This window comes from Podarcis gaigeae (genome assembly GCF_964106915.1).
Source record: "Podarcis gaigeae genome assembly, chromosome: 8".
Lineage (NCBI taxonomy): Eukaryota > Metazoa > Chordata > Lepidosauria > Squamata > Lacertidae > Podarcis > Podarcis gaigeae.
Genome location: NC_139684.1, coordinates 53,027,617 through 53,044,215, shown reverse-complemented (window position 1 = coordinate 53,044,215; position 16,599 = coordinate 53,027,617). Strand labels below are relative to the sequence as shown.

The 16,599-nt window shown below is 46.3% G+C and overlaps 1 protein-coding gene across 1 annotated transcript; it reads right to left on the bottom strand.

The window, feature by feature from the left end:
* Positions 1-10,357: 10,357 nt before the first annotated feature.
* On the bottom strand, positions 10,358-15,395 carry CFAP20 (cilia and flagella associated protein 20). Its single transcript, XM_083751391.1, has 6 exons — positions 15,052-15,395; positions 13,961-14,040; positions 12,990-13,101; positions 12,435-12,623; positions 11,845-11,955; positions 10,358-10,788 (listed from the first exon to the last, which is right to left on the bottom strand). Exons 1-6 carry the CDS (start codon positions 15,133-15,135, stop codon positions 10,783-10,785), a joined length of 582 nt encoding a protein of 193 aa, XP_083607517.1. The 5' UTR covers positions 15,136-15,395; the 3' UTR covers positions 10,358-10,782.
* Positions 15,396-16,599: the final 1,204 nt, after the last annotated feature.

Here is a 16,599-nt window from a genome sequence, read left to right as displayed (position 1 = left end):
CTTGAGACGTGACTTCAGGAAGCAGCTAGGAAGACTGGGACGCTCCTGGTGCCTCTGCTATGGCATTATCATCATCACCCCAAGCTATATCTGGAGGAGAGCTGAATTGGGCGGGTGGGTGTGAAGCCACGGTCCGAAGGCTTGCAGATAGCTTCCTGAAGCCTGGAGAGCGAGAGCCTGCATTCGCTCCATAGGACACACACACATTTCCCCTTCATTTTTGGAGGGGGAGAAGTGCATCCTATAGAGCAAAAAATACGGTATGTTGTGCACACACATGCAAAATGCACAGGTGTGTTGTTGTGGCATGTGTGAGGCAGAAACACTGCAATCACTTTACTGCTGTGCTGCTCAAAATTAAAAGCCCTGCCTCTGATTTCAAGAGACATGAGACAATATCATGACCCTCAATGTCATACTGAGCGTGCGGGAGACAGGAAGCCAAAGAGTCAGGCTGCAATCTTGTATTTGCACGTGAAGACAGAATCTCTGGAAACTTGAATAAGCTGTTTTAACTGGGTATACCAGCATAAGTCACAAGGAAAGCTTTTGCCTGTGAGGAAGACGGCTTATGGGTGAAACATGTTCTGCTAAACAAGGTGCTTCTACCTAGCGCTGCTGTCTGAAGCTTATTGCCTGCAATTTGGGGGATCGTGATTCTAACAAAGGGCTCTCCTATAAGCCACATCCTCTTTCTTACTGTTAAGAAAATAATTCTGGAAGCTGTAAGGACAAATGCCTCCAGCTGCTAATGCAAAAGTAGCTAATGAAAAAGGCAGCGAAATCATTAACAAATGCATTGCCCGAAAGCCAAATGGCTCTTTCTGAATTGGCAGAACAATTAATTTAAGATGCAAGTGGAAATCTCCAGTGAAAAACCACGAGTTTCTCTTACTTTCCCATGACGATGGAAGAATGTTGGAAGCTTAGCAAGAACAAACCCACATGATTCTATGCTCAATCATGTTTGTAATGTGCCCCCCCCCCCACTTTTGGTCCCTACTTTCTATTTAAGACTGTAAGAAGAGCCCTGCAGCTGGATCAGATCAAAGGCCCATCGAGTCCAGCACCCTGCTTGACACACTAGCCAACAGCAGGTGGTCTTGAAAAGCCCCTTGGGCAGCTCTTGTGGGGTGCAAAGCCCATCATGATGTCATCAACTAAAGCTTCCTTCCAAACATTGGAAAATACACTGTAACTAGAGCAAATCCAATGCTTGTTTTTCTTTTTCGATGGTTTGTTGGCTCTAAAATTGGCCTGCAAATCCTTCTTTTAATGTGTCAATTCATAACACATAGTCCAAGTCCAAGTCCAACAAAATCTGGAGGACCACATCTCTGTCCTAAACAAATGCTTCAACTTACATAGTTTCAAAACAGGATGCTTATATAACTTTTAATTAGCAGAAGGGACTCAAGATGTGAGAAGCCCATGAAAACAATCAATAGTGAAAGGACAACCTAAATTATTTATTTATTTATTTACTTACTTACTTATTTACTGCTTTTATTAGTCACTTTTTCAGAAAATAAACTCAGTGTGATTTGCAATATGATACAAAAATTAAAACCCATACAAAACTTTATAAGCTGAAAACGTTGGCGGTCTGACATATCTCACCTACTAAAGGAGGTTTCAGAGTAAGCTTGTTGCAAGACCAAATGTACACAGATGGTACAAATCTTTGCATTCCACCCACAACATCAATGTCAAATCAGATGTCCTTCACTGTCACTCCTGACTTAGCATCAACAGCAGACCTCAAGATGAATGCTGATGACTCTTGGTTAATGGCTTTCTGAATTTTCTGAGCTGAAAAGTCCCCAAATGTACTGACAGAAAAGTGGTGGCTAAAGGTGGAGAGCGGCAGGTATGAACCCCCAAATTAACAGACACTGCAGAAAGGCACAGCTTCCCCCATAAATCAACCTCAAAGTACAGAGAAATGATATTGAAAAGCTTGCAAATACGGTATCTTGCTCTGAGAATCCCATGCATTAATGCATCTAAGGACAATACCATGTTGGAGAGGCTGAGGGTTTCTTTCTCAATGCTAGGGTTTGATTTTCTTTTTTTAAAATAATTTTTATTAACTGGCCAATCACATCAAATTAAATCACATCGCATAAATTCCAAATTACAAAGCCAAATTTTTAAATTTTGTTGGGGGAACCCATACTTCAAGATCCAAAGGGGGATTCAGATCATCTTCTTCTTACTGCGTTAATGTCCAAATCAGTCCCAATCAGTCCAGACAAAGTTCATAATTCTATCCAGTCTTATCTTGGTGTTTCCACATCGTATCTTGTTCATATAATTTCTATTTTTCCTTTACGATCTCTTCTGTTAGTCTCCTTAAGCCGATAAGCAAAATAATAATCCTGTGTGGATTTCCCGTTCCTCCACTAAGTCCAGATGGTTTCCATATATCTCCTTCGTAGATAACATCGCTCTTTCCATCATAAATTTGGCATTTGTCGCTCTTAAGTCCCACTGAGGAGTTGATCCACGATGTGTAAACAACTCTATTTCTCTCTTTCTCCTCCCAGACCCAAGAGCTCCAACAATGCCTCCCAAAATGGCGATGGCATTTTTAACTGCGTCATTCCAAAACTCTTAGCTTTCCAGCTTCATCTTGAAACATTGCTTTGGTTCGAAAGTTTATCTCCGCACAGCCTTAAATCCACAGCTTAAGTCCTTAGTTTCTGACTCATTAGGGGAGGGGATTCTTGTTAAATCACATAAAAAAAGGGAAGGCAGGTTTCCCCCCCTCCCCCCTCAGTCATTTGTCGTACCGTATCTTGACGTATCTTCTCATATTTTATTCTTGTCTTGTTATCAGAGATCTCTTCTGTCAGCAGTCTTTACTCCTCCTTTTTCCTTGAAGCATGTGCAATTTATCTCGTCCAAATTGTTTCTTTTGAAGATTCTTGCAACTAGCGGCGCGAATCAGGGACGGCGTCCAGGAGTGCCGGAATCCCACAGGAGGGCTTTGTGCCTAGTTCGGGGGTGGTATAGGGCACAGCAGGCAAGGGCCGTCCCCCCCACAATCCTGGGGGGGGGTTAAGGAGGCTAATTACCCCCATCATAGCCTCCAAATTACCTCGTGTGGGTCGGAGAGATGTTACTATCAGCCATCTTCCGATGCTCCACCTAGTGGCCCCCCGCTAGGGTTTTATTTTCAAAGAACTATCAAACTTTACTTTGTGGGGGATAGTTGCTGAAACTCCAGAGTTACTATTGCTCAACATCATTACAGGAGTTGTAACCTTTATTAAAATAACTTCTTTATTAAAATTCTTCTGATAGCTGCAGGGATCTGCTGGTTTGGGGAAGAGTTTAAAGGGCCTGAATATTCCAAAATGGCACAACAAAATTTGGGAAAAAGCACTGGCCGAAAAGCTGTTGCAAAAGATTCACATAACCAAGAGTTAAAGAAAAGGGACACTTTTTTGTGCACTGATGGCCGTATATAACATTTTAAAATATACTGTATTGGCTAACGAAAAGCCAATACCCAAAGGCTCTTAGAACATTTGGCTAAAATAAGCTGTATTATTATTATTATTATTATTACTACTACTACTACTACTACTACTACTACTACTACTACTACTATATCATTTACAGCCTGATTGCAATGAGGATTTAACATTGATTGTCTGTCTTTGTTCATTAGGTTCTGATATACTTTGTAGTTGGAGAGGGAGGGAATGTTTTAGCCAATTGTAAGGATGAAAGGAACTAGAAAATGAAGAGGCAAATAAATAAATAAGGCTAGGCAATGTTGTAAATACCCTCAAAGTGGTCTTCTGAGTTTGTCCATCTTGGTCAGAGGTATAACCAAGCCCAGGGTAGTTGGGAATTCCTGTCCAGCACTGGACTGTGGCCTGTAACATGCCCACCCCTCCAAGAGGAACAGGGCAGAGAAACTCTGCTTTGGAGCCAGTTAGGAGAGTGAGACCAAGAAAGTGTTTGGAGCTGGGAGTTGGCTGAAGCATGAAGGTCAAGCTTTCGGTGCAGATCTCTGACGCAGGGCAAGTGGATTGGCTAACCTGGTGTTGATCTGCTTCCAGTAAGCTCTGTTTGCATAGCTATAAATAAAGCAGATATCAAAGATACAACCAGGGCTTTGCATGTAAAGGAAAGGAAGCCCTGAAGTGTTGCCTCTGGAACTTTTCAGCCATCAGGAAAGGGTTGAGTGCTTAACAGGACCCTGATGAGAAACTTGAAAAAAATGTGAAGAATTGGATTGTAAGGTTGCAGAAAACATACTTGGAATGAGGAACTTCATGGGATGCTGCTCCTTTCAGAACAACTATAGCTTTAAACATAAGTAAAGGTAAAGGGACCCCTGACTGTTAAGTCCAGTCATGAACAACTCTGGGGTTAGGGCGCTCATCTCGCTTTATTGGCCGAGGGAGCCGGCGTCTGTCTGCAGACAGCTTCCAGGTCATGCAGCCAGCATGACTAAGCCGCTTCTAGCGAACCAGAGCAGTGCCCAAAAATGCTGTTTACCTTCCCGCTGGAGCGGTACCTATTTATCTACTTGCACTTTGATGTGCTTTCGAACTGCTAGGTTGGCAGGAGTAGGGACCGAGCAACGGGAGCTCACCCCGTGGCGGGGATTCGAACCGCTGACCTTCTGATTGGCAAGTCCTAGGCTCAGTGGTTTAGACCACAGCGCCACCCGTGTCCCAGTGTGAACATAAACATTAAGCAAAAAATATAATAAAACAGAGTAAGATCATCTAAAGATCAGACAGGGCTCACTTTTATTATAGGCGCATGTTATTTATTTTATTTTTTATTATTTATTATTATTATAAGTATCCTCCAACATTTCTCTGATGAAAATAGGGATGTCCCAGTCCATAATGATAATTTTACTATTTATACTCCACACATCTTACTGGGCTGCCCCAGCCACTCTGGGCAGCTTCCAACATATATAAAAACTTTATAAATCAATTTTTAAAAAAACTTCACTACAGAGGACTGCCTTCAGGGGGCTCAAGGGTCGGATAACTTCATACCCTTCAACATTTCTCCAGTGGAAATAGGGACATCCTAAGGAAAAGTGGGGCATTCTGGGATCAAATAAGAAACTGAGACAGCTTCTCTGAATTAGGGACGTCCCTAGAAAATAGGGACACTTGGGGGGTCTGCTACTACTGCTGCTACACACTGTCAACACATGTAGCACTTTACAGAAGTGACTTGAGAACTGCAAGATTTGCTGACCACATTCTCCTGAAGCCAAGTCCTGTTGGCTGTGCTCAGAAAGAGGACCTCTCAGCACAGTGCACAGAAACTTGGGACAGTCCAGATTGCACAGCTGGGCTGAGCAGCGGCAGAGCTTTGGCACCCTACCCTACCCCCTCCACCTTCAGTTATGGCTTCTCTGCCCATCAAGCTTTGCTTTGGAGACATCAGAATTAAAGCCTGCTTGTTGCTCTGCATCACAGCTGCTGCTTCTGCCTTCCTGAAACTGCCAAGCAAATTAGATTTTTCTTTCCATCCAGGAAGGCACTGAGCCATGAGCCTGACCCCATTAGGAGGCTGATAAGATACGTTCATTATTGATTCTGCCTCCTGAAACGCTGCTTCTGTTGTGCTGTGAACTCTGACCATCTGAAGAAGAGGATGTGAGATCATGGGCTATTTGATAACAGCACCTCCTTCCCTTCCTCCTGTTGCTGCTGTGGGAACAGTAGCTCTTTGGAACAAAGCTCATTAAGAGCATGCCCAGGGGCTTTGACTATATCCGCGAATTGCATGTCCTGCCCCAACACTTCCCATCAGATGAGCTGAGTGGAACTTGGCCTTGTAGAAAATGTTCTGTTGCTGTGCCTGCCTGTCAAATGATCCTCTCCACACTGCAACCCAAATACTTTTCTTTATAGAAGCAAAAAAGTCCACACCAGCCAGCTTTGATGCGTTCCGGAAAAATGGTTCACCTGATTCCAACAGAATATAATTTACATGAAAGCCTCAACAGGATCATTCCAAGAGCACTTCTCCAAGGACCACTGGCTTGTTTAGAAGATTGCAGCCACAGCAAAAAGGTGCATTGATTTCCAGTCAATCAATTTATAGCACAAAATTAGGCACTTAATTGCTACCCAATTTGCCAAATGCAGGGTGGATGCTTGAGGTTTTGTTTCTTCTGCAGGGAAGCACTCAGCACTGGTTATGATGTGTATTTGAGCTGGGCAGTTGTGATTCTGTCCCAAAATTGATTCCTGTTCTTCGTGGAAAGCGTTTGTGCACGATCATTGGTCCTTTGTGGCATGATTGTAAACTAATGATTAGCATACTTATAGCAACTAGACCTTCTCTAGCCATGTGTCCTCCAAAGGTTTTGGACTACAACTCCCATCATTCCTATAGAGGCAGCACTTTCAAATCAGCTAGCAGACAAAGGGACAGAGCAGGGGTGTTTGACCTGCAGCTGAACAGCCTGTTTTTCCCACCACCATCAACAAGATGGTCTATCAGAATGGTCATATTATGCTGGGGCTGATGGGAATTGTAGTCCAAAACATCTTGAGGGCAGCAGAGATCTTTTGCCACTAACAATCCTCCTGAGGCACAACCACTGCAGGCAACATAGCATTTTTAAAAGTTATTATTTGGAGACTAAGTGCTAGGACACTAAATGAAGCAATGGCAATGGGCCATTGGCTTTGCCAATCCATTTGAATAGCAAATAGTATAAAGGCACCAGGGTTGTTTATTGTGCACAGGCCTGCTGAGATTTAAGATATGACTATCATTCAAAAGAGAAACAGTTAAAGAAATGTCACATGGATGAAATCAAAGTATGCACAATTGGGACAAGCAGCCTTAAACAGATTGGTGATTCCCCATCCCAATGATGCCAGCTGCTTGGTGCAACTTCTACGCCCTTTGCAGAGGCAGCATCTCTTTGCCTTTGAATCCCACTTGGATGAGGGAGGCAGAAAATGCTTCAGCTGGATTTGCCGATTCTGCATGGCTTCAGCAACCACCTGCCTCCCATCTCCTAGGAAGATTTTGCCCAAAGGAACAGCCTGTCTGTTCCCTCTGACTCATCTCTAGTGCAAGTTAGCAAATGGCAGGCGAGATAGTAAGATTTTGTTTGTGGAGCAATGTCAAGGGGGTCACCATTAGTCTGCATGCAAGGGACTCAGCCAACTTAGGGCTTAAGGTACCTGAATGCCAAAGGTTTCACCAAACAGAGTCAGGAAGGTCTGCAGCACAGGCAAAGTCCTGGGCCCCAAACCTATAGCTTTGCAGGCAGATAACCAGTGCCTGGTGTGTTGCTCCTGGGGCCAGTACAGTCAGACACCTTCATAGGGCTGTGCTGCCTTGTTAGGAGCAAACCCTTCCAAGATAGTAGTTTTATTTGAAGAGGGATCTCTGGCTTTGGGGAAATTCGAAACCTAACACCTGCTTGCTGGGGCTGAATCCTGCTCCTTGGCCACAGCTCCCTCTTTCCACTTGCAGCCTTTGTCATTTCCCACTGCTCTGAGAGGATCTCTGCCATCCAAGCAAGCCTGGTGCCTACAGCAGAAAATAGCACACCAGACCCTTGTGCTCATGCATTGCCGCTGAGCAATAAAGACCCCCTTTATTCCCTCTCCTGCACATGAGAGAGCCCCTACCCAGCGGGCACTGTCTGCCTCTTAAGACATGGGCAATCTGACAAAAGGAGAGTAGGGGCATCCCAGCTTGGCTGGCCATCTGTGGCTGGCTGCTGTCCAGTGAATGAAGGGGGTGGGGAGGGGCCAGGAAGTGAGAAGCTGCTGAGATGGAGCTGCCCTGTGAGAGAGTTGCAACACCAGATAGGACAATTGTTGCCTTGTGCGCATCCACAGGCATATTTGCTCCACTTGTTCTGGCTAACAGTTTCCCTTGGAAACAGTGCTCACTCCTTGCAGACAGATTTAATGTTGGGACAGTGAGATTCTTCCACTTGCTCAGACTGACCCAACAACCAGCAGGCCCCAAAAAGAGAACCAAGCAAGAACCGTGGTAGAAAGGAGCAGGTGCTTTGTGTCTGCAGGCTGGGAGAAAATTGCTCCCTCTCCAAATATGGTGACGAGGCAGCATCTCCAGCAAGGAGTTATCTTGAGTGGATTATCCAGAACATTGGCAGGAGATAGAACAACCAAGTTCTCAATGCTGCAATGCAGAGGAAAACTGCCACACTCTGTTCCAGGGATTGGCAACAATTGAAGGTGGGTCTGGCATTGCAACAGGAGGCCCTGGTTCTCTTAGAGGAGGGACGACATCGCAAATTATCAGCATGTGGAAGCTTTTCAGCTATTAAAACCTCCACTGCCCTGGAAGGATTTACCCTCCGGAGTCTCTAGAGACCAATCTAGGACTTGACACAGAATAAAAGCAAAGACAGTCACTTGTCAAATCTGTCCACCTAGGGAAGTCCACAGCTGCTTCACCTGGGGGCAAGACCCTCACAATGCCCCCCCCCAACTTCCACACCATTAAAACTCTCAGCTAACCAAGATTTGTGTACTTACCGGTCCCCCCGCTCTAGTGCTATAAGTCACTCGGAGACATAAAAGGGCTATTTTTTACTAACTGCAGGAGCTGTGAGCTGCTTTTTTTACTGGATTGACATAGTTCTTGCTAGGGTTCCTTAAAGAGGAAATCCATGTGAGCCACAAGAGCTCCATAGGTCACCACTAGTCAAGCAGTCAATGCAGAAACCTCTACATCCATGTACCTTCAACACCCCAAGGTCTGACAGAAGGCAAGCCTTACAACGCAAGGCCCTAGAACTGCCCATGATTCTGACCTTTCAGGGCTGCTCCTCCATTAACCAGTGTACCTTACAGTGTTTAGAAACACAACAGCAACACCTGCTGGAAGTGAAAGGAATGCCACCACATGCATGCTGGAGGCCTGTCGGCAGGCACTGCTGCAGTCATGGTGCTCTCCTTAGGACAAAACCAAGGGAGGGGGCTTCTGTTGCTGTTCTTCAAGCTAATCTATTCTGGTCCAGCCACATCATCAGACAGGTACACAATTTAGTGTTACAGGATTTACAGTAACCGCTGCACAACTTCCTTGTTTGTGTTTGTGTGTGTGAATGGAAACATTCTGGCCATCTCTAAAGCAATCTGTGATGTTTTGGTTGATCCTAACAAATGTATTAGCCTCCTGCCCACTCTTGGCTTTTGGTCTGAAAGACCAGCCAGCAAGACTACCTGTGCTCACTGAGTACAGACTGTCAACAATCCTTCAGCTCAGAGTGCTGGATATTTTAGGTCACTCATTTTAAGCTAAGTGGAGGAAGTGGAAGATAAAGGGCATCACATGGCATGCTGGGCGGCAACTCTGCCCACACTTGCATTTTGACAGATGGGGAGTCATGGGAGCACCTCCACTGCTTAAGTTTGAAACACAAAAAGGGCAATGGTCTAGCAGAGGTACTTCTTCGGTGCAACAGGAACTTCTCCCCAGCCTACTTAGAGAAGGGGTGGATAGCCTGTTGTCCTCCAGATGTTCCACAGCTGCAACACCCATCCTCCCTCATTATTGGCCATGCCTACTGAGGCTGATGGAAGTTCAAGAAATTATGGAATTCCCTCCCCACAGAGATGAGCCTGGCACCTTCATTATAGTCTCAGGGAATTATGAAGACACACCTCTTTTGATACCAGAGATGTGTGTTTAGAGGACCCACCCTATTATTGTGACTGTAATTTGCATTAATTGCTTTAATACTGAATTGTCAATTGCCGGAACCCACCCTGGGACCTGGTGAAGCAAGGGGAATAAGTTTAGTAACAAGATCTGTAAGGCTAAGGCTTCTGGAAAGTGCCCCCCCAGGAGGACACTTTGCCCAGATTTCCCAGCCCCTTCCTTGGACTGATGCCACCAGCAAGGAAAGGCAGAAATGCCTAGTCCCTTGTCAAATCTCCCTATGCTCAGGCTTTCCACTTTCACCTTTCCAAGAGAAGCTTCAGATGCAGCCATTCACTTGCCCACTTTACAGAAGTCATTAAAAGCACTAAGGCAGAATTTTGTTCTTCAAAGGGGCAAAACACGCTCCCGATTCCCTTCATCAGCTGCGTGCACTGCACTGTGAATGTGCACACCACATGACCGGGAAAGAGGAAGGGATTCTACTGAGGTTCATGCCCAAGAAATTAGATCTGACAGTTCAGAACTTTGGCTACCATCCCTCCTTATCTCCTTGGCACACAAGCAGGAGACACACATTGACATTTGACAATGAAGGGGACAAGGCAGGCCAGGAACAATACCACAGGGAATCAATTCACCTGCAAGGGAGCCTGTGATGCATAAGGCCTCCTTCAGCATGCAGTAACCAAGAACAGCCTTACAAAGAAAATCAAATATTTAATAGCAGCTTCCAGAAGGGGAGGAGTCCACACATATTTGGAGCATACATGAAAAAAGATATGAACAGCAAAGAAGAAAAACCGCTGGCATCCGAGGGGGGCAGGGGGCACAAGGATCTCAAAACTGCTCCAACAGAGTTGTCTGCATGCACTCAGGATCAAACCCCATAACTCAAGTTTGGTCTGGGGTTGATTTTAAAGTGCAAGCTTGATCGTGCATCATCTCGCTCACACAAAACAATGACATGGTTAGTTGTCCTGTGTCCCAGCATTTTAGATACCAACCTTTATTAAATAAAGTTACCCTATGTAAATCAACATTAAATTTTGTTTTTAATTTAAAAAAACAAACTCTTCCACCTCTCTTCACAGTGTCTCTCTCAGTGTGTTTCCCAATGTGACATCATTGCTGCAGGGGGAAAGATGCAGAGAAAGACAGTTATTCAAAAGTTCACATTCATTCAAAGGGTATTCAGATCTCTCTTATTGCAGCAATATCCCTCACCAGCAGGCTCTCTGCTAGTGTGTGCATGTGCATGAGACAAGAGATTTGTCCAAGGCCCCATGCGAGAACACAGCTGAACTGACACCTTAAATCCAATTTCCCAAGGCTCAACTTTCATAGCATTCCTTCTTTACAACTCACTCCTTAGAGAGACTCACTTTTAGGCACCAGGTGCAGACCTTTTAAGATCAACTAGTTTATAGGTTTTAACATTGGGACATTTATCTGCTCCACTTTGTTGTGATGCTATATTGCAGCATATGTTGTTTGAATGTATATCAGTTGCTCTGCGAACCTGACAGCTAAGGAGTGGTGTAAGATGCTTACTAAATAATACACTAGATTATGCTGCAAGCGGCCATCTCTAAGTTTCCATGCAGTCCACGCATAAGGCTCTTTTAGCTGACTTCTTCTTGGCATCAGTTGCCCTCACTTCCAGCAGCTGTGGGGAACCTCCAGGCGTGGGCCTAGTTAGGCCCCCAGACACCCCTGTTTGGTCCATGAGGCCATTTTGACCAAGCCATGTCCATGTTTCCTACAGAGATAGGACTTCAGGGGAGGAGCAGGTAAAGATGTAGCGCCAATCAGATGAATTGGAAGCAGCTGCAAAGCTGCATGCAAAGAACTGTGCCCCCCATGGCTTCGCAACTCAGGCGATCATCTGGTTGTTGAGGCTTTCTATGCACATCGACTTCACAAGGTTAGCTGAAAGTTGGCACTTTACAGGCTGTGCCTTTGCCCACACTATTTGATTTCGAATTGTGTGGGCAAAAGTGGGTCATTTGATGAGTCAGCAGCCAACCTGTCAGACTTGGCTTGAGGAGAGTGAAAGGTAAGGATGCATTCTTGCCCTCCAAATCAAGTGCTCCACTCCAACCGTCTCTGCTCCCACAACTAGCTTAACAAGCGCTTTTTAGAATGCAAACTCCTGCTCCCCCCGATCCTCCAGCAGCTGCTCACCTTGGCCTTGTTCTGGACTGGGATATAAAGCTTGAACTCAGCAGGAAGCTCATCCTCAGAGTAGAGTCTGTCAGAGAAATAAATTCTGCGGATGCGACAGTTTGCGTGGATCTGAAAAGTCAAGCATGTCCAAGAAGGGTGTTTCAGAAGCAGTCATTTCAAAGCAGCCTGACAGTTACCAGCCCCCCCCCCCCCAAACGAATGCTATCCCATTTTGCTATAAACAGAATCAGCTAGGAAGTCATTTTGGTACAGTCTCAGATTTGGGTTTTATGACCGGTAAGAAATTTTATATATAAATACTAACATACATATATACAATGCATTTGTTTCAGAACAACCTCCAAAGAGAGATCAGACCCAGGGATAAAAGAAAACAGTCAAATCTGCTGATTGACACTTGTGGGCCTAGAATTTCCAGTGTTAACTCTGAATGCTGATCTCCCTCATGTTAACTGAAGACTCCAGCAGTTGCCACCGCTAGCTACAGAGAGACTGAAGCCACAATGGCTCTTTCTCCACAACGGCAACCACCCAAATCAGCAACTGAAATGCAAGTGTCACAGCTGTCAGAACGCACGGCTCCTTACCTGGACTCTCAGGGTTTCAATGTAGTTGGTACCATACGCTCGTCGAGTGAAGTCAGAGAGGTTGAATTGGATCTGGTTCCAGCCATCATCCAGGCGCATAGGCATGGTGCAGATGAAAGGCTTGACACGGGTGGTGCTCTGGTAATTGCTGGCACGGAACCGTCGGCGCACATTTTTATCATCTAACACCTAACACAGAAAGACACACCACTGTTGGGAAGGGGAGGGGGCTGCAGATGTCAAGCCTGCAGTCCCCTAACCTTACTGACAAGAATACTAGGCAGTCTGCCTTCAGCTCCCCTGGAGGGAGGGGCCTGCAGAATAAGCAGTGTCAGGCTAGCCAAGGACCTGACTGAAGTGCTGGAGAGGAACTCTGCCAGTAAGGCTGAACCGAGGGTTGGAGTAACAGATGGATCTCAGAGACTGAGTAGCTCTAAGCAAGTCACCTTTTATACAATAGGAACAACCATCTCATGACTTAGATGGGAAGACCAATGACTTTGTCCACTAATGCTGTCATGTTCTGGACCTGCTGTGTTAGCTCCATGAACTAACCTGTACTTCAAAGGTGAAGTATTTCTTCAGGTTCTTGATTATCATCACCAGAAAGGGTAATTTGATCCCCAGTGTCTTCTTTGGGTCAGCAGGACATGTGATGTATGTGGTACTGTGGGGGAGAGAAACAGAATGAGCAAGACTGCACGACTTGCAGGAGAAGCAGGCCTTCTGAGAGCATCTCATCTCCCAGGGCTTCAAAATTCAGGTGCAGGGTGCGCATCAGAAGAACCCATTTGTTTGAAATATTTCTACAGGCATTTCAGGATTCTCTAAAAGCTTATATACTAACATTTCTGCCTCCCTATGGAGCAGGATTGGGGAAACTCAGCCCCAGGGACCAAATGTGGCCCTCCAACCTTCTCATCCAATCCTTGGGACTCTCTCCAGGCCACAAACCCTCACTGACCCTGCTCTGCACCCTCAAGAGCCTTTGCCTGTCAGGAATGCATCCTATGCATTATATGATCTGCGACAATACCTCTTCCCTGCCTTAATTGAAAATTGAGGAAAGCTTGTGTAGAAACTCTTAACTTTTGCATGGTTGGAAGGTATCCGGCTCTACTAAGAGTCACCTCTGTTGGTATGCCCAGGTTTACCTCTAGCAGTCCCTGGAAATTTACCCACCATGGAACGCAGCTCTCAGGCTGAGAAAGGTTCTCCATCCCAGCAGCTGTAGGGAAAGCTCCTGCCACATGGGAGACTAATCCTTTTTGGCCTGAGGGCCACATGCAGCCAGCCCATTCAAAGCATAACAACAGATAAATTGCCACAATGGGCTCCTCCAATCCCAGACTGTCGTTATCAAGGATGGGAGCAATGAGCTGTTTCCATAGTCACTATACGCTGGCGTGGTTTTGATGGAGAAATCTCTGTGAGGAAACTGGAGCTGGGAATCAATCACACAATGCTTTTCAACATCTAATTCTCAATGGGACATTAGTAAAGCATAGACAGTGGTTCCTCTTTACCTGACATTGGTCCCTTCAATCTCCAACACCAATGACTGAATATCATTATCTGTAATTCTTTTGATGTGGCCATTCCGCACCTAGAAGGTGAGAATGAAATAGGACATCACTCAATTAAGCAGATGACTTTCTTGCTTCAAATAGCATCTGAAAGCCCTACCAGGAAGACATACTTCTGAATTAGAAGTGCAGGCTTCATCCTGTTCTCACAATGGCCAACCATATCCCCATGGAAAGCCCGCAAGCAGGACATAAAAACAACAGAACTCTGTTCACTTGCAGTTCCTAGCAACTGGTGTTATAGTGGAGGCAGTATACAACCACTGCAGCTAGCAGTCATTGCTAGACTAATTCGCCATGAATTCAGCTTAATCCTTTTTTAAAGCTGCCCAAATCAGGGATCATCACTACATTATGTGGTACAACTCCCACCATCCGTTACCACTGGCCACAGTGCCTAGGCCTAACGGAAACTGACATCCAAAACATATGGAGGGCACCTAGTTGGGGAAGTTATGGCCTAGAGAGTAATCTGATTAGGCACTGAGGGAAATAGGCTGCAAAGCTATTTGGTCTGATCCAACAGGGCTCTTTTCAGCCGTAGTAGGAAGGGAAAATGAGGCTTTCTGCTTCCGGTCAATTGGAAATGGGACCACCAGGCATGAAGCACTGCTAGACCACCCTAAGATGTTGGGGCCCCAAGGGACAGTGGAGGGGCTTCCAAAGAAATGGGGCAACAGACGAGGAGGGAACCCCTAAGAGGATCCCTCCCCAAACAGGTGTCCTCCAGATTGTTCTCCCATCAGCCCCAACAAAACACAGTAATACGACGCTGGGGCCGACGGGAGTTGTAGTCCAAGAGTCCGGAGGTTCCCCAGACCTGGCTCGGGCTTCCTTCGAGCATGCGAAGCCTGAGGGAGGAAGCGAGGCTGGCTAGCTCCGGGGTTCTCCCTGGCGGTGCCACAAGCCCTGAAGAGAGCTCATGAAGGCCAACCCTTAAAAGCCAACCCCCGGGCAGCCATGAGGACTAGAAACCCTCTCGCAGAAACGCCCCCCAGGCCAGGTAGGCCAGGACCAGCTCCCTCCGCCACCTTCTTGTCCCAGATCTGCAGCGGTTTGCTCCCGATGCTGTAGAGCACGGATAGGAAGCCGCTCTGGAACGTGTTCTTGAACATCCCGCCGCCGCCGCCTCCGCGTCGCGGGTAGGGAGGGCTCGTTCCGCCGGGCGGGTGAGAGGGCGTTGGGCTCCCTCCTCAGCCGCCGCTGCGCGCGTCTCTCGCTCTTCCCAGTGATTCCTATGCGGAAGGACACATGCTTCTTCTCACTGTGCACTTCGTCCCCGCGCGACAGGAAGAGCGCTCCGCCAGCCAGCTAAAGCGAGGCTCAAAGGGCCAACCGGACATCGCGCCGAAGCCACGCCCCCCGTCGTTAAGGGACGGACTACTTTCCGGACGGGACTAGTTGCCGTCCTCTTTCTCGCTCTGTAGGCGCCGTGTGTTGTCGCGAAGCTCGTGCGCGTTGCCTGGGCAACGGGGCGGGACGAGGGAACTACCTCACCGCGTCCGCTTACTCCGTAGATCGGAAAAGTGCAGAGAGGACCATTCAGTAGTTTCTAGTGTAGGTCTGAAACTCCCTTGTCTCTTTTGCTTGTTTGCCTTCCTCCAACTTCCAACTCACTTCCCTTGAGAGCTGACCTCCAAAACAACCTGAGAAATTCGTTGCATAACGCAGCTTGTACAGCAACCCCGCTACCTTCAATAATCCCCTCGTTGAATTCAGTGGGGCATACTTCTGTGTAGGCTGCACTCTGCCTGCAAAATATGATTTGCTTATTTTAAACTTTTAAGCAGTTCAAATCTGCCCTCCCTATTTGTTCCCATTCATGACCCTCAGCTGTTGATACCAGCAGGATGCTACCACCTCTGTAACCTGGAGGTCATAGGAAGCCATCATGGGCCAACAGCCTCCCCATGAATTTGCCTTTAAATTGTGATCACTCGCTTGGATAGCTTGAAAAGGAAATTAGAAAAATGCATGCAGGAGGAGCAGACCATCAGTGACCACTAGTCACAATAGGGTGGATTCTGATAATGTGTCATAGGCCAGGTTAAAGATGTGTGTTTTCAGCATTCCTTAAAAGCTGTATAGTGAAGGTGTCAGATGCAAATCTGTGTGGAGGAAATTCTACAACTTAGGAAATACCACAGAGAATGTCTTCTCTTGGGCTGCTGCCACCCCTGGACCTCCTCAGGAGTGGAACTATGAAGAGGGGCCCTTCTGCCCACCTTAGCACCCGAGATGGTCTCTAGAGAACAAGGTGGCCTTTTTGCTATTTGGGCCTGAGTCATTTAGGGCTTTAAATGCTAACATGAGAATTCCTGTCTTGAATTAAGACAGGAAATGAATTGGCAGCTAATGTAGCTGCTTTAAAATAGGGGTTGAATTCTAAAAGCAACCCCAACCAATAATATGTTTGGACCAGTTGAAGTTTCTGAGTAGTCTTCAAGGGCAGCCCCACATAGAGTGTATTGCAATCATTTAGTATGGAATTTAGAGCATGGAGTGTTTTTTAATACATAAAAAACGAAAGCTGGGAGGGTGAAGACACCTCAAAACTGCCCAATGAGGACTGAATGAAA